Source organism: Protomyctophum bolini (genome assembly GCF_963924005.1).
Source record: "Protomyctophum bolini genome assembly, chromosome: 7".
NCBI lineage: Eukaryota > Metazoa > Chordata > Actinopteri > Myctophiformes > Myctophidae > Protomyctophum > Protomyctophum bolini.
Genome location: NC_137868.1, coordinates 49,664,669 through 49,688,633, shown reverse-complemented (window position 1 = coordinate 49,688,633; position 23,965 = coordinate 49,664,669). Strand labels below are relative to the sequence as shown.

Sequence of the window (23,965 nt, the reverse complement as noted above, 5' to 3'; positions counted from 1 at the left end):
ATATGCCTACCCACTCTACACACTGTGAAATAAAAATATCTAAATGAATAGTTGAGAGTCATTATAAGGGCCGATTCATAGGCCTACTCCTATTTTACCGCTGTTTTGGCGCTGTAGCGCCAAAATGATTTCGGCTCGTCAGAAATTTTCAGTAGCACCGAAGAGCCGACTTTATGACGGTACCCACCGGACCCCGAACCTCAAATGACGTCACATTGTAGGCTCTACAGAGCCGAACTGACTTTTATTCGGCCCCACCCCCTGACCCCTCTTCCCATATATTTTTTTTCTTCCCATTTTACCTCCTTTTACCATGATTTCCTGTTTTTGATTACCGGTATAGAAGTGTCTATTTGTACGTCTCTAAATGTTCTGATGAATTGAAAAGGGTGGACCCTGTTGTAAACAAAGTGTAATGCTTTATGGTGTCAGTTTTGTATTGAGTTGTGCTTGAAATGTACTGTAATTCTGCAAACTGTTAATAAATACTTCAATCAATCAATCAATCAATCAATCAATCAATCAATCAATCAATCAATCAATCAATCAATCAAAGTTGCTTCTTTTGGTCTTGTTTTGGTAGGTTGCTTGTTTCAGTCTCACAACCTGGCAACACTTGGCAAAGTGGACGAGCAAGGAAGGAAGGAAGGAAGGAAGGGAGGGAGGGTCACGTGACCTCCGTCAGCTCGGGGGGGAGGGGGTTGAGGAGGAGGAGAGAATCCAAGATGGCGGAGGCTGCAGCGGTTTCCCCGCATCGCTTCTTCTGCCACTGCTGTAAGGGAGAAGTCAGCCCCAAACTGCCGGTCAGTCTGCTCTGCTTTCAAGGGGTTTCCTTCGCCGTTTAGTCGGGGCTGGCTGTCAGCTCCGTCCGGCACGGCCGGGGGGTAGGATAACACCGGGTTTCTGTCGCTTAGCTAGAGACGCTAGCTCGCTAGCCGTAGCTGTGTAGCAGCTATAGCTACATATACATATACAGGGGCCTGTCTGTCTTGCTCTGTCTGCTGTTTTGTTCTTGTCTATTTAGATGTTGTTGTTGTTATGTGGTTGCTTTTTAAACACGCTACATTCCAGTCTACATGTCCAGATAGAACCCGCAGTGTGAGGAGTGTGGCTTGTTATTGTCCGTGCAGGGGTCTCTCTCTCGCTGGCTGGGGTCTGTTTTAGAAAGTTGGCATTTGACAGCCAGCTGTATCGTACTGTATGTAAACACAACACACGTACATGGTGGTAACTGTACTAGTAGTAGCGTTGCAGCTGCTAACACGAGACGTGCATGTCCTCTTTATTCATCTGTTTGTGTTTGTGTGTGTGTGTGTGTGTGTGTGTGTCAGTGTTGTTTTTGGCAGGCATTTTTTAGATTTAGTCAGTCTTAGTCTTTTGGAAAAATGCTTAATTAGTCTTAGTCAGTCTTAGTCATTTGGAAAAATGCTTAATTAGTCTTAGTCAGTCTTAGTCATTTCTATCCTTGATAGTTTTAGTCGACGGAAACTCCTAAGGGTTTTAGTCAGTTTTAGTCATTTTAGTAAAAGGTTTTAGTCCAGTTTGTCAATTTTTTTAAAATGTCTTTCAATAAAATGTCTATAGCGTACAGGTATTAATTAGAGCTGGGACTCGATTAAAAAAAAATCTAATTAATCAGAGGCTTTGTAGTTAATTCATCTCGATTAATCGCATTTTAATCGCATATCATTATTTGACCCAAGAACTGTGAGAGCCCTTTTTTTTATGGATTTTGGTATACTAGTGAATCAATGAATAGTGAATACATAAGTTTAAGCAATAAAACATTGTTTTTGTAGTAATAATATCTCAAAATTAATAATTTATATAGAGCTTTTCTGAGTACCCAAAAATGCTTTACAAGGGGGACATGATAAATGCAAAAACAACTTTATTAAAGGAAAAACACTAAGTAAATAAAAATAAATATCTGGGGAAAGTAATATTGAAGGTTTTGGATGGTGGGGGCATGTCTCTGAGAGTTTTGGGGTATGCATTCCACAGGGTTGGTGGGGGGGGCTTCAATTGGTGCAGCAAATATGTGACATGAGTTGACCATAAGAAAACACCTCTGTGTTTCTTCCGTGGACATACAGTAACAGCCATAGGAGATTTTACATTTTATTTGGCCATAACCGTTTAGTTAGAATTAGAAACCATGTCATCTGGTCGGGTACTTGAACTGCTACTGGGAGTTGGAATAACATTAGCTCTGATCCATAGTGTTAGAAGGAGGAAAGTAGGCTTTCACATATTTTTTTATGTTAAAAACGAGGGGCTGCACAGCCTGCACTTCCGCGGGTGTGAGTGAGGGGAAAGGATCAAATTAAGTACCATAGAACTCCTGAGTCCTAACTACGCTATCGACCAGAGCTACTGTTGTTGATTGACGTTAGCTTCCAGGCTAGGCTAGGTGCAACATGTTTCGCATTGAGCCGATACTGGAGTCTTGACGAGGCGCGGTGATATGTGAATTCTTTGTTGAATAATTGCACACAAGTGTGCTGTAATCCACGCTATCATCGGATAGCCTTTTAAATTCTATTTCCAATCCACGGGGACAAGCAAAGTGATCTGCAGCGGCTTGGCTTCCCCCAGTCTGGTGATGTTATTGTCTGAAGAAAACACGGAGTCGAAATGGGACGGGGTGTGTGTGTGTGTGTGTGTGTGTGTGTATGCAATGTGCATGCATGCAGATGGGCGTGACCAACAAGGAAAGGAGGATAGACTAGAGGCGAGAGCAGTGACATTATTGGCGAACATTTTCATGCATTTAAAACTTTGTTCGTCAATCCACTAACATGTTCGTCTACCCTCGTCTTGTCAGCGATAACACAAACACGTCTCGTCATCGTCATCGCGTCAAACAGAGCTAATTAGCTCGTCAGCGTCAGTCTTGTCCCGAATTATTTGAGTGTATTTAGTTTTAGTCCGTCTTAGTCCTGGAAAAAGGGGCGTTGACGTCGTCATTTACGTTATCGTCAGTCCTGACGAAAACAACACTGGTGTGTGTGAGAATTTGCAACTATAGATTTTTTTTAAGTGGTGCAACCACTTAAGTAGCTTTGTGTGTGGCTGTCTGCCTGGGTCTGAGCACGAAAATAGCATTTGGTTTCACACTAACACACATACATATTAATTGTATATATGATGACGATGATGATTTCAGGTGTATCAGTACAGTACACAGTACAGTACAGTACAGTACAGTACAGTACAGTACAGTACAGTACAGTACAGTAGAGGGACCGCCACACTGTAAAGGTGGTTGCACACTGGATGCGGTCTTTTGAAAACCAATGGAGAAACTCTCTGAAAAAACGCTTGTATTAAACAACGTTAAACTCACCAACATAGCAGCTCTAGGCCAAGCTTGAATTATCCTCTTTCAATCTGCCAAGCGTTTGTTTCATAAAGATCCACCGTAGACATGTTATGAGCTATCTGTCAAGACATTCTCTGCAGGTGATTATTTTTCTAAGTGTTGGAGTTTGGAAGCACTCGTCGCAAGTCACTTAACGGCCCTGCGTACCACCTGTTTCAAATTTGCACATAATGCAGGAGGCAGAAGTGCGACCCGTTAATAAAAACGAGTGCTTCCAAACTCCAACACTCACCTGCACAGAATGTCTTGACAGAAAGTAGCTCATAACATGTCTATGTGGATTTTTATGAAACAAAAGCTCGGCAGATTGAAAGAGGATAATTCAAGCTTGGCCTAGAGCTGCAATGTTGGTAAGTTTAACGTTGTTTGGTGCACTACTTAGTTTAGACTGTTTTTGGTTTAGACTTGTCATTGGTTGGACCAGTCATTAGTCCTACAACTGTAACCTATCTCAAACCCTCACCCTAAACCTAACCTCCCATGGGGCAGCACACCTAAACCTAACCTTAACCCATGTCTAACCAATAACTAGTCTAAACTAAGTATGCACCCCACGTTGTTTAATACAAGCAGATCGTAAAAGCAAATTGGATGAATGGGGAGTCAATGGGGTATTGCAATTCTAGATTCATCCCATTTTATGAAAACATCTAGAGTTGCAAAGTGTGTGTGTGTGTGTGTGTGTGTGTGTGTGTGTGTGTGTGTGTGTGTGTGAGAGAGAGAGAGAGATGGGTGATCAGACCCTGAGGGACAGAAGTATTGATATTCAGTAATCTGTACAGTAAATATAACATACACTATCATCATGCCATAATAATATTCATCTATCTGTAGTCTGTTTCACATACATCATACATGACACATACTAGTCACATAACTAGTATACCTTTAACTGTAGTATGATTTTAGTTTCGTTCTTAAATTGAAAGTGAGATGATGATGATGGTACTTTCTGTTTTAAAGTTGTCCTCTTCCAGTTTCACTTTACGGTCATTCAAGTTTTCGTCTTGTCTGTGTAGAAATTAGATTGTTTGGTGTTGCTTAGACAATGATGTATCCCTAGTTCTGGCGTGTGTGCGCGTGTATGTGTGTGTGTCGTGAGAAAGTGTATGTTAGATACCACTGTTTCCCAAACATGGGTCCCTTTAGTTTTACATTATTTCAAAACATTTTCATGATTTCCGTAATTGTGTGAAGTCAATGAATTAGAAAACAAATGGTTAAGGATGGGTCCTTGGGCGACAGCAAATTTATCTTTTGGGTCTCAAGCAAAAAAATGTGGGAACCTGTGAGTGTTGGTGCGTGTGTGCAATGTGCATAGTCTGTGTACGTCTGTTTGTGTGGGAGTGTGAGAGAGCTACACACACACACACACACACACACACACACACACACACACACGTGTGTGTGTCAGTAGGCCAGCCAGGCTAACCTACTGTGTCAGATATTGTAGTTAAACCTGCCTGCCTGCTCTCCAGGTATCAGTGCTGCTGAGGCATGCCTCCCTCTCACGTCCCGTGAATGCAACACTTCTGTCTAAATCTGTCACTACTCTCTAGGCCGGTCATAATTATTACGCGAAAACCCTGATCACAAATGCTTGAGCTAATCACATCACTGACTGTAACCCCAGGTTTCCAGAAGGTGGCATACCTTCCATATCTTTCATTCACAGGAAACAAACGTAGGCATATATCTCGTGCCACCCCATACCTCTTATCCCTAAACTTTTGTTTTTTACTATTTTGAAAAACCTTTTAAAATAGTTCAAATAGCGGTTGGTATGTAGGAAGGTAAAAATAATCACACCCGTGTGAACTGTGAAGTAAGTGAAGTCCGTATGGGGGTCCCGGAACATCCAGACCCCCAGGAACGCGCCCAGGGGACCGGGCCGTTTCCGGCGAGCCGCCCCCTGTCCGAAACGGTTGAGAAATGACAGGTCCCCAGGGTCCCTCTACTGTACTGATACACCTGAATTCATCATATATACAGTTAATATGTATGTATGTGTGTATTAGGCTGCAAAACAGTGACACTTGGGTTTGAAAACCAACCAAATGCTATTTTCGTGCTCAGACCCAGCCAGGCAGCAACACACAAAGCTACTTGAAGCAGAAATAACATGCATTTTAAAACAGTTTTTAATATTTAATATCATATTGTCTATGTCCCTCAAAGTTATTTCTAATGGTTTGAGCCTCAATCACCACTCTGATATAACCAGTCCTTGTCATTTCTTTCTGGACTTTGAAAGCAGTTTTAGCTGCAATACCACAATGTCCTGAGGTGGTGATATTCAGATTATTTAATATTTGAGTCATTATAATACTGATGCTAGATAAAACCAGGGTTGTTTCCATTCCATGCCAGCTTGGAAAATCAACAATGGCGGACATTGTAAACAAAGTGGAAATGCAAATGTGGAACTGTACTGTACTGTACACAAGCTACCTGGCCTGTGTGTGTTAGGCTGCAGTGACAACAGTGACACTTGGTGGACGTGGTCAACAAACGCTGTTCAACGCAGTTTTGAGCGGTGTGCCACGTGCCAATGACTGGCTTCGTGTGTCCCTATGTGTCTATGCATGTATCTGTTTGGGCTATGAAGAGCTGCAATACCGCTCAATAACGCTACCACAAACGGACAACAGAAGCTATGGCTTTTATGAGAAAAAAAAACGCAGAAAGATGTCTCTTCATATTTAGTTTTTACACGCTAGATAGGGGTGGGGAATGGGGATCCATCACATTTGAAACCGTTTCCGGAACCGGAAACGTCTGCTTTACAATGACAATACCGGCGGTGTTTCTTCTTTATTTCAAGGACCACCATAAGTAACTCTGAGACTCTGAGTCGGCTGCATAACCGGAGACACACGTGTGATCAGATTTGACTGAGAGTCTGTATCTCCACCAGGAGAAAAATTGAACTTATTTGTTATCCAAAATGAATTCATAGCACAGGCAGACTCTTCACAAACATGTAGCTAGGTGTAATGTTAGAGTCCACAGAAGTGAACCTTTCAAGCCCGTTTTCTCAACTAATGCATGACATTACTCTATAAGCCATATCTCCAAAACTGGTGGGTCACACTGAACAACCAATATGTCAATTTGAAGCTATGATTCCCTGCTTCCTTATGACATGAAAAAAAAAGATAAATAATCCAATGACAGGCTCCCAATCACGGTGGTCCACATGTGCGGTATGCGCGTGACATCATCATCATCATACCCGGAAGTTATGCGGGAATGCCTACTGTATGGCAAAAAACTAATTTCTCGCAGCCCATACATCCAAACAGAAAAGTCCTATTTGATTGCATTGCATGACTTCAAACAACAATAAATTCACTTTGTCACTCGATTTGCCACTCGATCTGCCTGGGTATGCGCACTTTATGCATGCGCATACCCTCTATTATGACTGTCGGACACCTTCTCATATGCGTTCCCTGTTCAGATCTGCCTGCCGAGCCTGCCTAATGTCAGCAACCTCTTCCTCTCTTCCCAGGAATACATTTGTCCCAGATGTGACTCGGGCTTCATAGAGGAAGTAACAGAAGACTCCAGGTGAGAACTGACTGACCTCTGATCCTTCTGACAGACAACGGAGCAGAAAACGAAGGCAACACTTTCCATGAAACGCGACCAACCGCTAGGACTGAATCTCTTAGTACAATGACAGTGGACTTTGCAAACTTTGCGCCACATTTTCACGATTTTTAGCAGACCTACAACCTACAAGCTTGTAGATAAGAGCTTGTAGATCTGCTATTTTTCAATAGCTAAAAATGCTTAAAACACCGAAAGGGGTTTCCGCCCAGAATGGGTTAAAAAAATTGCTCTCTTATTTATCGAACACAACTATGGTGTAAGTAAAGCTTAGAATCACAGGCTGACAATGGAAAACATTAAACTGCACACAAACACTGAAGCCACACGCACGTTTTATTGTTATTCAGATATACATGGAATGACAGCCTTCTAATAACAATTCTGATTAAATTGTCTTGCCCACTGCGTATAAAATGTAAGGGAGTGGGCAAGACAGTTTTTGGTTAAGACTAGTCATTGGTTAGACCAGTCATTAGTCCTACAACTACAATCTCAAACCCTCACCCTAAACCTAACCTCCCACGGGGCAGCACACCTAAACCTAACCTTAACCCATGTCTAACCAATGACTAGTCTAAACTAAGTATGCACCCCTGGTATAAAAGATTGGTTTCTCCAGATAAGGGTGAATTGCCGATCACAGATGTGGAGGGTAAATTACGGATCCATTCATTTGGAGTGAATATCGCCCGTTTGGTTGGCCGATTGATCGGAGCATCTCTGGCGAACGCACTCCCCACAACGTGACTTAAAGGGATAGTTCAGATTTTTTGCCATTAATATAGTGGTTGCAACTGTATTAATTTATTTCCCGAGTTCCGTGGTGGGAGTTCTGCTCTGGTGTTGGTCAATATTAAGTAGTTCCGGTCATGTTGTGGGGGGCACTGGGCAGGGCTCAAGATTAACGGCGTCCCGACGTCCCGGGGACTGTAAAATATCTATTTGGGACGTAAATGTATCTCATCCGGGACGGTTTCGGGACGAGAGGAATTTTTACACTGAAAATGCGCATTTCGTGTGCAGCCATGAGCAGCATGAGAATTTGCCGTGCCGTCAACCAATGCTCTGTCGGACCAAACTATAGTATGCCTCCCGTTGACAACAACAACAACGCACACACTACATTCACCCAACGGAATCATAGGAATTATATTGCTTTTGCCCCGTGGATGAGACATTTAGATTGAAAAACTATCGGTTGGAAGCGTGGATAAGACCATGGTTGTGTGGCACAGAAAGGTTCCATATGGACATGGGGCTTACACTACACCAACGTTTAACGTTAGCTTCCATGCTAGGCTTGCTAGCTGGCGTCGACATTAAATAATATGTTGGTATATAATCATCTGAAGCAACAGATGTTTTCTAATGCTCAGATTGTTCTGGAATTGCTGCCCCAACACTGTGGAATGCACACCCCAAAACCAAAACGCTCTCATTCCACAGTTTTTATTGATTGTATTTATTATTATTATTTATTGATCCTTCGTCTTAGTATTCCCCCTAATAAAGTTGTTTTTATTTGTTTTCTCATGCCAACCATGTAATAGACATTTGAGTATTAATATACCTGCATTGCTGCACGTTATCTGTTGGTCTTGATCAAGTAGCCTACACCAAAATAACAAAATCCATTTGAAAGGTTCTCAGGTCGAATATTGATATGCGATTAAAATGTGATTAATTTAGATTAATTAATTACAAAGCCTCTGATTAATTCGATTAACATTTTTAACCAAGCCCTATTTTTCATCTGGGAGCATTTTGACTAAATCAGTGTATCTACAGAAGAAACATGAAGCCAAACAATGAATGTACTGCATGTATTCAATACATGCAGTACATTATTTGTTTGGCTTAATTGTATTTCTATTACAATAGGAATACTGTAACTGCCGGGGACACTTGTTGGTTTTAACTTCAATTATTTAGTTTGAAGTTGATTTGTTTTATTTACTTTGCTTTGGTATATACTTATTTTTGACACTTGTATGTTTGGTTTACCTTTATTTTATTAATTTCACAATTTGAGTGGTGCTTTTTGTAAAAAAAAATCCCGGGACGGTATACATTTACTTCGGGACGGTTCAAATTGTATTTTGAGGCGGTTCCGGGACGGTGGTGAAAAAAGTTAGTCTTGAGCCCTGGCACTGGGGCCACGCAGTATAAGTAAATTAATCCACAAAACGAACGTAATTTGTATTGTTGACCTATTTCAAAAATATTAGCGCAACTTTCGTTCAACTTTGACCCCTCTATCACATGGAACAATTTTTTGGGCGTAGTGATATGGACACAAAAACATAGTTCCGTGTGATAGAGGGGTAAAAAAAATAACGAAAGTTGCACTAATATTTTAGAAATAGGTCAACGGGACTCTGGCAATCAATTAATACAGTTGCAACCACTATAATAATGGCAAGTATTTCGTACAGCTTAAGTTAAAAAAAATCTGAACTGTCCCTTTAACGATTCTGTGCGTATTGGGTCGCACCTCGGCCGGCGCTGAGTCAGTCGGCTCGAGCGGAGTTCGCAACGTTGGGCACGACGACATGCTTGCTTTAGCTCGCTAGGTGGCGTCTCTCTTGGCTCGCGTTGGCCTCAGTGTTGATTTTGACAGCAAATTTAGATTTTTACTTTTAGTCATAGTCTCCCCTTGAATAGTTTTCATTTAGTTTTAGTCCCATTTTAGTCACCGGGAATGTTTTAGTGTTGCTTGTTTGACAGTTGATTTAGTCCATTCAAATTAATTTCGGGCGGGCCTTGATGCCGTCGTAATGACTGATTTTACACTTGCTGAAAATAGCCGATCTACAAGCTCACAGCGCGTCGCGAGCTTGTAGATCTGCTGTTTTCAGCATGCAATTTTCAGAATTTCTCAGCATAAAATGCTAGATCTTGTGTCCACTAGTCCCTAACATTTTAGTCTAGTTTTTATTTGTTGATTAAACTGTTAATATATTTAGCTTGTAGATCTGCTATTTTTAGAATTTTTTTTTGAAAATGTGGCGCAAATCTTTGTATATATGTTCTTTCAGAGCGAACAGGTCCCTGGAACTAAATATTTTGAGATGGGGGGGACAGCTATCAAATTCACATATTTTTGGGGGTCCTTGACATGAAAAAGTATGAGAACTACTGACATAGAAACATAGGTTTTTCCAAAATATTACAAGAAATTATTTAGAATCTGGTGTCGGGTCTTAACTACACTTGTCTGGGTTGAGGCTGTTTTGTCACCCTTTGTGCTTGTTGTTGCCCTCAGTCTCCTGGAGGGCGGCGCCAACGGATTAGATGACACGGCTACACAGTTTGCAGAGGTACGAGTCACATGGTTGGCAGGGGGTATTTTATATCTCTTCTCTTTCCCCTCTTCACCCCAATTAGTAGGGATGTCCCGATATACTTTTTTCGTTTCCGATCCAATCCCGATACCACAAGTTCTGTGGTAGCCGATACCAGAGAATAATGAACCGATATGACCAAATAAGTGCCGATCCGATACTTTTCCGATACCGATACAGTATCGGGACATCTCTACCAATTAGGCAAGTCAATCTAAGCTAAAAAAGGTGGCGCGACCCAAAGGAAATTGCATTAGCAATCGTTGAAGGTTTTTTTTAATAATCCGTAAGGCCATCCAAATAACATTATTAAAAATAGTTTATTATATACATTTTGGATCATGGTAATTTCAGGGGTTGAACGCTGGGGTACCATTGTAAACCTCTATAAGGCAAAGATTTCACATTTTGAATTATGCTTTCAGTAGCATGTGACGTGTCAAACTAGGGCTTATTCATGATTCTGAACCCATTCCAGGCATTAGTTTCGCGCGAAAAACTCGGCCATTGCCGTCTTCACAAATGCGATGACCTCATCACATTTGTGATATGGCCGTTTATAGCATGCATTCCCTAGAAGTGTGTCCTGCACCACAAATGGGCCAATCTACAAGCTCACAACACGCCACAGGTATTTTCGGTTCTTAGTTATTTCAGTCTTCCAAGAAAACCCGTAATGATCTCAAGCTATTTCATAAGCGCAAACGCTGAAGCCTCAATCTGCAATTTCTTCAACTGGTTAGCTGTATCGCTACCAAAGCATAATCGTTTTACACACAGTACAGTATGTATATAGATAAGTGTGTAGTAGGACTTTTCACTTCTAGTGATTTTTACTAGTTGACTAGTTGCCTAGTTTACTAGTCGACTATTTGTTTTAACTACCCATTATGTAAAAAAAAAAAAAGAGAGTTTTTCTTTGTTTTGTTTTTTTTGGGGGGGGGGGGGGGGGGGTGATTTGTACATTTAAAAACTGTGTACATTGGCGAGTGAGTGGTGACTATAACCATAATCGAGCTGATCTTGAGGCCTTTTTATTATCAACTAGTCAACTAGTACCAACAAGATCAACTAGTGGATTTACTAGTCGACTAGTTGAATAGCCGACTAGTTGCTTAAAGCCCTAGTCGTGTACTAGGAGGACACACGGCGCTAATGTTTGGTGGCTTCCAGCTTTCACGCTGTTTTCACACATTACATATACAGCAACATTCCCTTTGAGTCGTGATACTTTTTTTTTTTTTTAATGATTTGTACTTATATATATATATATATAAAAAACATTGACATGGACGAGTCGTGAGGTTTTATTTAGCTCGAATCCATGTGACAGTAAATTAGTTTTAATCCACGTCTCCTCCTCCTCCTCCTCTAGCTCTGGCACCTCCTGTTCGTGGAGCGACCGTTCACGGTGGACGCTGACAGTCCCGACTCGGAGCCGCGGGTCCCCGGCGTGGGGGGAGGAGGCGGCGGGGGTCTGGGGGGTCTGAGCGGCCTGGGGTCAGTGGGGGGTCTGGGTCTAGGGGGAGGAGGAGGAGGAGGAGGTGGAGGTGGAGCAGGGCCCTTCGGGGGGTCGGTCCCAGCTGGCCTGGGCTCGCCGCTCGGGGGCCTGCAGCTGGGCGGGGGCGTCGGAGGAGGAGGAGGAGGAGGGGAGCACTGGGGGCCCGGCCGCCCGCCTCGCCTCCACACCCAGAGGAGGTATCGGTCCCGCGGCAGCAGCAGACCGGACCGCTCGCCGGCCGTGGAGGGGTGAGTGAGGCCAAAATGAGCCCTTAACCCATTCTGACCTGAAATCAAATTCTAAAAATGTCAGTCGTTCTTCGATAAAAAAAAAATAGCAGACCTACAAGCTCATAGCGCGCTATGAGCTTGTAGATCTGCTATTTTTCAATAGCTAAAGCATAACATGATGCTAACACCAAAATGGGTTCCCGTTCAGAATGGGTTAAAGGACCACTTCACCACTTTAAAACCTATCTTCATATAATAGGTCCTCACTAATAATCATGAAAAAATGGCGCAATTTGTTTCTACTCAGTCTCAGTGTTTCATAGGAGTGCTGTGGGCAGTTCAGAAACCGTCTTCCAGTGACATCATCGATGGGGAATCCAAGCTAATAGAAAATGCAGGCTTTCTAGTCCTGAGAAGTTGCAATGCGAAAATGGAAGCCATCGTTCTCACGATAATGAAAATCTAAACATTTTTGTAAAAAATATCTTGTTTAAAAAATAATCTGCCGAATGATGATGTCACTGGAAGACGGTTTCTGGTATCTAGGTATAGGAAGTATTTAGCCATAGTCACACTTCAATTTTGAATCAATTTGTTGCTAAAACCTTATTATTCCCACCCTTTTCACATTGGCCTGTTATAGTGCCACCAACAGGTGGATGTTTTGCAAAACACATTTTTGGAACAAAATTCCTCAAATCACCAGGAGGCCACAACCTGACCTGCCCTGGTGGAGCCCTATGCACTTTATCTAGTTTTCATTGATATTTATACAGCGTGTTTCGTCTGTCTCTCTCTCTCAGGATTGTACAACAGTTTCTCGCTGGTCTGTTTGCCAACTCTGGAGTTCCTGGTTCGCCCCCCCTCTCATGGTGAGATGGTTATTGTTAATCTGTTAAAGAGGGAGTGCCACAATTGTTGTATTTTTCCAGTTTTTCATGTGTCTATGCGGTGACAGTACCTCATTAGACACCCTGGAGTCACTTTCTATTTACGGTTTCTTCCCAGTCAAACGGGCCAATGAAATAAACAGTAATATACTGACATCACACTATCAGCCCCTCCCCTAACCCCTCCCCCTTTAACATACAACTACAGCTTCAGTTCAGGTGGATCACCACCCATCACCACCCACCCGGCAAAGCAGGCATACTTAATGAACTGGTGGGCGTGTCCACATAAAAGCACGATTTTAACAAATACTGGACACTTTTTGGAACAAGTTCTTCCTCCTTATATTATAATAATACCTGATGATCATGTTTTAGGGTTGAAAAAAAATCGTGGCAAAATAGGGTGCATTTTGCATCCCAAAACACAGTTTATAGTTAAGGGAAGCAATAAAACAACGACCTCTGCATCCACGGGATGGATGCAGAGGTCATAGCAGAGGCCATAGCATATTTTGCTATGGTTTTGGTTATAATAATTTCTTCTTCTGTTTTCTACATGAATATAACCCCATTATAACCATATACAATGAAATGCGAGTTAAATTCTGCAATTTGTAAGAATGGCAAAATATGACTCCTGTGTTGAAGTGGGACTCATAAAATGACCTTGGGACTCATCTAAAAGACCATCCCTGCATCCTGGGACTTTCCCCTCCATCAGGCGCCCCGGCTGGCCAGGGGGAGGTAGTTTTAGAGACCAGGATTACTGCATATTTTTAGTGAGGGTACCTACCCTAGGGGACACGGGGAGAACATGTGAGGGTACCTACCCTAAGGGACACGGGGAGAACATGTGAGGGTACCTACCCTAGGGGACACGGGGAGAAATTAGTGACGCCTCGATTGTGGCCAGGTCAAGTGAAACCAAGACTGGTCACATCTGGCCCAGAACATCACCTGATCATCCCCATATGGGCTGTGATCTGGCCTAGTCCTGAATGTAAAGATCATCCCCATATGGGCTGTGATCTGGCGATCATCCCCATATGGGCTGTGATCTGGCCTAGTCCTGAATGTAAAGATCATCCCCATATGGGCTGTGATCTGGCCTAGTCCTGAATGTAAAGATCATCCCCATATGGGCTGTGATCTGGCCTAGTCCTGAACGTGAAGATCATCCCCATATGGGCTGTGATCTGGCCTAGTCCTGAACGTAAAAAGATCATCCCCATATGGGCTGTGATCTGGCCTAGTCCTGAACGTAAAGATCATCCCCATATGGGCTGTGATCTGGCCTATAGTCCTGAACGTAAAGATCATCCCCATATGGGCTGTGATCTGGCCTAGTCCTGAACGTAAAGATCATCCCCATATGGGCTGTGATCTGGCCTGGCTATAGTCCTGAACGTCACCGGAGGACGCCATCATGACGTCATTTGGCGTGCTGGGGCTAGATTTCATGCTCTGATGATCTCTCACTGTCAGTCGCTCTGGATGTTATTGTGTGCTACATGCCCTGCTCTTGTACACTGTCTGTCTAATAACTGTGTGTGTGTGTGTGTGTGTGTGTGTGTGTGTGTGTGTGTGTGTGTGTGTGTGTGTGTGTGTGCGCGCGCGCGCGCGCGCTTTCAGGACGGGGATGTTGCACTCCAATCCAGGGGACTATGCGTGGGGACAGGGAGGTTTAGATGCTGTCATAACACAGGTACCCAAAAATCCCATAAACGTGTGTGTGTGTGCACGTACGTACGTGTGTGTGTCATAGGCATGCAACGATATACTCATTCTGGATTCATGATGCCATTCTCACAAATTATGTTCACCGAAATGAGATTGCAGACAAATTATGATTGTGATGCTCATTTTAATTATTCCGGCTTTAACTCATTTGTACCCGAGGACGATTCTTTAAAAAAAATCTTCTAAATCCTAAAAGTAAAAAAGAAAAAAAACCTATGTTTCTATGTCAGTGGTACTCAACCTTTTTCATGTCAAGGACCCCCAGAATGATCTGTAGTTGGCTGCGGACCCCCATCTGAAAATATGTTGTTCCAGGGAGGGACCCCTCCCCCAGAAGCAAAGATTTTAGTTAAAAACGTTATATTCCAAATATATATTCCAAATTTGCGCCACATTTTCACGATTTTTCAAAAATAGCAGACCTACAAGCTCGTAGCGCGCCACTCGGTGGCACGCTACGAGCTTATTAGGTTTACGGCTAGGACAAATGAAGAGGAATGTGCACATTCCTCCTCCTGCGGGAGGTTTGCACATGCTCGGTGTAAACAGGAACTGCGATGACGGAGTGTCCCAGCAGAGGTGCTAGATAGAAAGCTCATAACTTGTGATGTAAATAATGAGATCCAGAACTGTTGAGAATTAAACAGCAGTCACCCTTCCCTTTTCAAATGTTTTACATCATCCACAGCACTTGAATGAACAGTATCCATGTTCCTTTGTCATTTCACAAAAATAAAAGTTTGACATGTACTAAAGAACATGGAACATCCACAAAAGAAAATATACAAAAACATTAACATTTAGTAAATGTACTTGTCCTTTATCTTTCAGTCTGTTATACACAATGCCTTATTATTTCAGTTCAGGGTCAGCAACTCTCATGCACCTCTGCTGGAACACTCCATCGCAGTTCCTGTTTACACTGCACATGTGCAAACCTCCCGCAGATGCACTGGCCGCACCTCCGTGCACATTCCTCTGTTTCTAGGTTTACGGCTAGGAAGCTTTGAGAAGGAAGAGACACTTTCATGGGAGCCAAACTCACACCGGAAGTGCAATGAATACATGGCAGTGAATGGAGCCTGCTGGACCAGCTCATAAAAACATTATTCATGAACAATTGAGACCTTTGTCATATAATCGGTTCAGGGATATGAAAGAAGACATGTCACACGTTGTTTTCTAATCACTTACTTTTCGATGTGCACTAAGGTTGGGCGATATGCCAATTTTTTTAAATCGCGCATCCTCTGTCCGAAAATCGGCGATTGACGATTTATTCGTGTCATAAAAGTAAAGTGAGAACAGCTCACTGCAGGTCGCAAAAAAGCCAGATCTACAAGCTCTCAAAGCGCCGCGTCCTGCCTGTTTTTGCAGCTCTGTTCGCTACGTGTTGAGAGCTTGTAGATCTGTCTGTTTTTGCAGCACAACTGCGCAGCCAGGGTAACAAAATAAGAAATAAGTTTAGATGAAGTGAAGTTGGAACAGACAAGCAGCTGCAAGCTAAGCTAACATCACAACCACTGGCTGGTGACAGTGTTATTTGTCGCAGGCAGCAACATGTAGCCTGCCTGCCCTAGTAACTTCTCCTGGAGAAGTCTTGCCTCCGCGCACCGGCGTCGGAGGCTCAGAGGGGTGCCCACATTCTGCTGCTGATCCACAGACCACAGGCTCTCAAGGCATCGCGTCCTGCCTGTTTCTGCAGCACCGTTCGCTATGCGTTGAGAGCTTGTAGATCTGTCTATTTTTGCAGCGCTGGTGTCGGGGTTCGTTCACGTTGTCAATAAAAAAATAACTTGGATTACAGGCGGAGATGAAGTTCAGTGTGTTGAATCAGTAGCTACACGCTAAGCTAAGCGCTAAGCTAGCGTTTAGCTACTTATTCAACACACTGAACTTCATCTATACATTACTAACACTACCAGCCTGTTTTTTTTTTTTCCCCCCGACTTCACGGGTGGCGCATTGGGATTGTGATGAGACAAGAGACAGCAGTGTGCATTCTGTTGTGACTGTATATTATTAAACTGCATGGGTCTGGACTCCGGAGCGTAAACAACATGTAGGCTGCTACAGTACAGTACTAGCCTTCCTCGGCTCGGCTCCCTCGGCATCACGGCTGCGGGGACGGACCATACCATTATTATAACGGGAGGAGGGGATTTCCACCCGGCCGCTGTTACTACTTTCCTGGCCCAAATTGATTCACATGTTGCTCACACTTTACAGGTAAAAAATCGTCCCGAAAAATCGGCGATTGGATTCGTATATTCGCGATTGACGATGTATTCGTATCGTCACCCAACCCTAATGTGCACAGAGTGCACAGTATATAATTTGATCTGAGGATCTAAACGGCAGCAGGTATCGTTTCTGGCTCCGAAGTATCGTGAGATTTGGCTGCCAGACAGGAAACGGTGGGAAGTCTCGCGATACTACGTTCAGAAAGTAGATACCATACCTATATAAAAAAATACACAGTGTACACATCGAAAAGCAACACAGCAGACAATAATGTGTTACATGTCTTCTGTTATTTTCCAGAAGTGATTACTTTACAAAAGGTCTGTCATTGATAAATAATGTTTGTTCATGAGCTGGTCACTCTCATTGGCTCCAGTGCGTTCTGCCAAACTTCCTGGTAGTTTGGCTCCCATGAAAGTGTCCATGAAAGTGTCATGGCGCAGCCCAGTCACGTGACCACTTATCTTCCTTCTCAAAGCTTCCTTGGTTTACGGGCGGTCAATCTTCCTTATTTACAGTGAATCTAGGGAGCTGTCCGTGGCTTTGATCAGAACGCCAATGTTTTGACCGGACGAAACCATGCAAGGTGCAGAGTCTTGCTCAAGGACACTTCGACACTTAACCCATTTTGGGGCGGGAACCTCTTTTGGTGTTTTAAAGCATTATATGTTTTACTTAAGCTATTGAAAACTAGCAGATCTACAAGCTTGTAGGTCTGCTATTTTTGAAAAGTCGTGAAAATGTGGTGCAAATCTTTAAATATATTCTTTCAGAGCAAACGTTTTCAACTCAAATCTTTGCTTCTGGGGGCTCACAGGAACAACATTATTTTCAAATGGGGGTCGGCGGCCAATTACATAATAATTCTGGGGGTCCTTGACATGAAATAGTTTGAGAACGACTGTATCGTCCTCGGGTCTAAATCGGTTAAGCCCAAACAAAACCTTAAAAAAAAAAAAAAACGTTTTGTCCCGACCTGACCCTTTGGTGTGGTTTGGGCTTAAGTCTGGGGTGGTCCACAGGGATCCATCCGGGAACCTACCGGTTCCCTAGCGTCCGCGCTATACCTCCTGAGCCACTGCCTGGATAATATTTTGTATGGGCGTGCGTGTACATGCATGACACTACAGCATATTACTGTGTGTGTGTGTGTGTGTGTGTGTGTGTGTGTGTATGTGTGTGTGTGTGTGTGTGTTCAGTTGCTAGGACAGTTTGAGAACACTGGTCCTCCTCCAGCAGAGAAGGACAAGATCTCGTCGCTCCCAACAGTCAACATCTCTCAGGAACAAGCAGGTGTGTCTCGTCGTCTTCACCGTCATCACCTGACGGCATCGCCCACACGTCGTTTTAAACCTTCATTAAATTAAACTTAAAAGTCATCATTGCGACTGTGCACGGTGGCACAGTTGGTAGTGCTGTCGCCTCACAGCTAGAAGGTCCTGGGTTCGATTCCCGCCCGGGACGCTGTGGGTGCTGGCGGCATGTTTCCTCCTCCGCGTCATCAGTGCCCCATACCCGAGGCGGGGTTGGCGAAAGGGTCTTTCTGTGTGGACTTTGCATGTTCTCCCCGTGTCCCCTAGGGTAGGTACCCTCACAAAAAACATGCAGTAATCCTGGTCTCTAAACTGCCTCCCCCTGGCCAGCCGGGGGGCCTGATGGAGGGGAAAGGAACTGGTTGGAATAACGTGTTCCTTCCACGCGCTACGTCCAACCAGGGAAACTCCCCCCTGTCAGGTGTAAAGGAGCAACTTGGACACTCGGGCATGAAGGAAGCATGAGTTCAAGTCCGTTGCTCTCCCCATGTCCCCTATATATGGGGACTAGGTTGGCGGAGGGTGTGTAGAGGCCAGGATCACATTAGATAATTGACACAGGGGTGAAAAATGGGTTACAAAATCGTGGGATAAAAATAAAAGAAAATGTGCCGTACGTCGTTGTTACGTCGTACAGATTGAATGACGTGTCGAGTCAGCAGTCTGAAAGACTAGACTCAACCTTTCAGTTGAGAAATGTCGTTTTTGTTTTTTTGAGAGTTCGATTGGGGATAGGGTTACAATCAGGCATTTGGAGGTTACATTTAGGGGTTGGTCTATTTATACATAATTGTGTGCAAGTTAGTGAAACAATTTGCCAATTTACAAGCTCTGCAATTTCTTGCACTGTTTTTTTTTTTTTTACGGCCCACCGTCTGTTCTGAAGTCCTCGGAAGTATAATACAAACGTGTGTGTGTGTGTGTGTCTGCGTGTGTGTGTGTGTGCGTGTGTGCGTGCGCTCCCATGCAGACTGCTGTATGGAGTGTCCTGTGTGTAAGGAGGACTTCATGCTGGGAGAGGCAGTCAGACAGTTGCCTTGTAATCACTTCTTCCACTCAGACTGTATAGTGCCCTGGCTGGAAATGGTGAGGACAAACTTTCTCTCTCTAAATATCTGCATGTTTTTTATAATCACTTTTTCCACTCGGACCAGGGGTGGGCAACTTTGACGATGGCAAGGGCCAATATATTTACACACTCACTCCAGAGGGCCACATTGCATATTACGTCACTGTAGCAAAAATAGTCGATCTACAAGCTCAAAGCGCGTCGCGGTGCGACACGTTTTGAGCTTGTAGATCGGTTATTTTTGCTATATTTGGATTGAAAACCTGAATAATTTGTTTTGCTATTTTTTAATTGGAATCCTGATATATATCGAATTTCAAATGCATTTAGTTAAAGTTACAGGTATGTTAACTTTATGAACTGTAAACATAACTACATTGGACAAACATTTAATACTAGTCATGAAGTAATTAAAGTGGGTTTGGAATTGTAACAGCTGAAATCAATAATGTATCAGTATTCTGATATTAACATGCTGGGCCGCATTGAGTGAAGGTGGGGGCCGCATGTGGCCCCCGGGCCACCAGTTGCCCAGACTTATTCAGACTGTATATAATATATAACTATATAATAGTGCCCTATGGCTGGAAATGGTGAGGACAACTTTCTCTCTCTAAATATCTGCAACCCTTACAGAGCTCTGTGTGTGGGTGCCTGGGTATGAGCACGGAAATAGCATGGTTGTTTTTCACCACTTGTGCGCAACAAACACACGTGCACATATTAACTGTATATATGATGATTTTGGGCAAACTGTATACTGTATAGGGCCAAAAGGTGGCCGATTTATGTTTTGTAATAATAATCTAAATCTACAAAGTAATTAGTAACTTAAATAATTGGTAGTGAAGGAAAATTACAATATTTGCCTCTAAAATGCAGTGGCGTATAGAATTATTAAAGTACAAAGTACAAAAAAAAAACCTAAAAAGAACACTGTACTTGAGTACAGTACTTTCCAACACCTGGTGATAAGTATTATTTGTAGGCGGTCTGTCCATTGGTCAACATGCGGCATGTTGCGCATACATTATGTTTATCTGGCCTGCGTCGCAGAAAGAGAGATTTTACTCGCCAAATAATGTATTATTTATACAAATAATTTGCGATGCACAAGTGTATTGCTTTATAGACCAATTATTTGTTTACAAACATTGGGACTGGGACTGGGCTGGTTTCAGTTCATTCAACCTCCTCCTGTGTGTTGGCTAGTTGAGGTGCACCCTAGCCCATTTTGACTTGAGATCAGATAAAAAAAAATGTCTGTTTGAAAACGACAGTTTTCTGAAAAAGCTATGTTTCTATTCTTCAATAGCTAAAGCATAGCATAATGCTAACACCAAAAGGGGTTCCCGCCCAAAATGTGCTAGGAGACATTTATACATCAAAGCGCAACAGTATTGTACAGTACAGCTGATATACAATCGCATCGCGGATGCGACTGTTGTGAGCGTAGAGGTCTGCGTTGCGCGACACCATCGTGGGGCGAAGCATGAATTATACTTGATGGGCTGCAGGTGCGTCTGCACCTGCAGCCCATCAGCAGGATCATCAGCAGCAGCTGCTCTTTGCTCTGCTGCCGTGACCATGAACGCACCTCCCGTTCTTATGACAGCGACTGGAGGTGTGGTTTGAATTGCTATTATTGTTGTACACACAACAGAAACCAATGAATTGCATATATTTCAAGGGCGAGAGATCACAATAACAGTCCTAATCATTCTTCCTACACACTGGGAGAAAAACGGCATCTGAAAGTTTGCATTTTTTACACGTGAGTGCAGCTAGAACTTCTCCATTGCATCTTATGAGAGGCAGGGTTCTTGTGCTGCCGGTATGTGCGCGCAACGCGCACGCTGGTGCTTATCAGTGTGACCTCGTCAAGGCGTCTATATAGTTTCATGTAAGCTGGCTTCCATTGAACATGAATGGTAGCTTTGTAGCTGCCATTGTTGAACCCAGGATTATGGAGAATTAATTTAAATTCTATCTCTCTCCCTTCCCTCCCCCTCTCCCCCTCTCCCTCTCTCTCTCTCTCTCAGCACGACACGTGTCCGGTGTGCAGGAAGGGGTTAAACGGGGAGGACAGCAGCAGTCAGCTTCCGTCAGAGCCGTCCCCCTCCACGGACCCCCGGACACAGGAAAGATGGTCCTTCTGAGGCCCCCACCCCACACACACACACACACACAAATACACACACACCCCCTGCACGGACCCCCGAACACAGGAGAGATGGTTCTCAGTCCCCCACCACCCCCCCACACACACACACACACACACCCTCCACGGACCCCTGAACACAGGAGAGATGGTTCTGAGACCCCCACCACCCCCCACACACCCACCCTCCACGGACCCCCGGACACAGGAGAGATGGTCCTTCTGAGACCCCCCCCCCCCCACACACACACACCCTCCACGGACCCCCGGACACAGGAGAGATGGTCCTTCTGAGACCCCCACCACACACACACACACACACACACCCCCACGTCAGAGCCAGAGAGCCATGGAGTGTAGACAGAGTTACGACAACTCCGTTCACTTCACGGGGCTTCAGTCCAATGGCGGCTCTTCTACAAATAGACTTCTGTTGAGAATGGGGACAACGGGAAGTTTACTGAATACATTGGAGTCTATATGGGGCTCGTGCGAGTTCATGAACCACGCCCCCTCGATGTCGCAACTCTGTATATACTCTATGGCTCCACCCCTGACCCCCCCCTCACACACACACACACACACACGCCACCCCCCCCCCCCCCCCACACACACACACACACACACACACACATCACACGCCCTCGTTCATGCAGCCTCATGTTTTAACTTGTTTAAAAGGATTTTGTTTTTCTTTTTTTTTACAAACCCATTTAGACCAGATAGTGTCTCTTGAGGTGAGACCTCGTCCTTCATTACCACACGCCCTCTTCCTCCTCCTCCTCCTCCTCATGTTGAAATGCACTGCTGTAGCAACACTGTTTGTTAACGCGCACGCACACACACACACACACACACACACGCTCGCAGTCCCACCAGCCATTGTGTCAAGCCCGTAAATCAGGATCCTAAGAGTAGCAGCGCACATGAACCACTGAAACACTCTGTCCTTTAGTGAAACGGACCTGAAAACATTTGTTTATTGTTGTCATGAGTTGTCACCATGCCAGTTGGCTTTGTTCCGAGGCTTACAAGGTCTTTAAATAAATACTTTCTGAAACGTCTATGGGGGGAAAAAATAAATTCTCTTCCGGGCCGCTTGTCGGGGGCAGGACTGCAAAGCTCTATACTTCAAGGACCCCCAAATTGACACAAATTAGCCCGCAGACTCGCAAACTTATGGAACAGCCATCGTGCTTTCTGGTCTAGAGGGACGGGTGGTAGCCTGGTCGACTACCTTTTTTCACTGACGAACACTAAATGGAAACTAAGCTATGATGACTAAAACTAAATGTATTGAAAATTTCGTCAACACCTAAAAACTAGACTAAAATGCTAGGAAGGGGTCTAGTGGACAAGTATAAGTCATTTTACACTTGGTTGCATGCTGAAAATAGCCGATCTACCAGCTCACAGCGCATCGCGACGCGTTGTGAGCTTGTAGCTCGGCTATTTTCAGCAAGTGTAAAATCAGTCATTACGACCACGTCAAGGCACGCCAAAATACATTTTAGTCAACTAAAGTCGACTAAAATCTTATGACATTTAGTCGACTAAAACTAGACTAACACTAAGACATTCCAGGTGACTAAATGTGACTGAAATTAAATTAAAACTATGCCTGTACCCCCCCCCCCCCCACACACACACACACACACACATACACACACAAACACACACACGCCGGCACACGCTTTTCTTTCCGTTGTTTTGCATCCCTATAAAACGCACGGATGTCGGGATGCAGATGAAAGCCAAGGATTTACCAAAGGAGGACGCAAACATAAAAGTGACGTAGGACATTCTTGTAATGTAAAAATGACGTAAGGAACATGTGAACTGAGCCCTCAAATCACGTTTTAATAAGGATGATTTGGTTTTTCTGATTTAAACGGAGGATAATGCAGAGGATGTAATGAAGGGAGCGAGACCTCAAAATGGAACCCAGCCAATTTTTTTTTGTTGTCTTATCGCTTTCTGTCTCTCTGATGTATATATTGTTCTGAACAGAAGGCATCCCTCTGTCATTCTATTTCTCTGATAAGGACTGTCTTTTTTTTGTTTGTTTTTTTGCATTTTTAATCACTTTTTTATGTAAATACGTTACGTTCAACAAACTTCGGGTTTGAGAATAATAAAAAAACATGGAAACGAATTGAGAATGGAGAAATGTGAAATCCCTTGTTATCAAACTGTATATTATATATATATAAGCAAATCTGTATGATGTATTAATAAATTGGGGAAAAAAGGAAAGCCTTGTGGTTCATTGATCAGTGTCGCTTGCTCCAACTCATTTTAAAGGCGGTGCAGAAGAGTGGTTCTCAACCTTTTTTCATGTCGAGCACCCTCAATTTGACACTTGATAGCCCACGGACCCCCTTTAGAAAATATGTCTTTTACGCCTCTAACAGTGATTCTCAACCACTTTAATTTCAAGGACCCCCAGGTTTTACCTGAATTAGGC

The 23,965-nt window shown here is 43.6% G+C and overlaps 1 protein-coding gene across 1 annotated transcript; it reads left to right on the top strand.

Annotated features, from left to right (window-relative positions):
• The first annotated feature begins 713 nt into the window (after window positions 1–713).
• On the top strand, window positions 714–23,754 carry rnf115a (ring finger protein 115a). Its single transcript, XM_080769099.1, has 9 exons — window positions 714–803; window positions 6,900–6,958; window positions 10,269–10,323; window positions 11,723–12,096; window positions 12,882–12,950; window positions 14,604–14,676; window positions 18,155–18,248; window positions 19,239–19,354; window positions 21,380–23,754. The coding sequence occupies exons 1-9, from the start codon at window positions 726–728 to the stop codon at window positions 21,494–21,496; spliced, it is 1,035 nt and encodes a 344-aa protein (XP_080625225.1). The 5' UTR covers window positions 714–725; the 3' UTR covers window positions 21,497–23,754.
• Window positions 23,755–23,965: the final 211 nt, after the last annotated feature.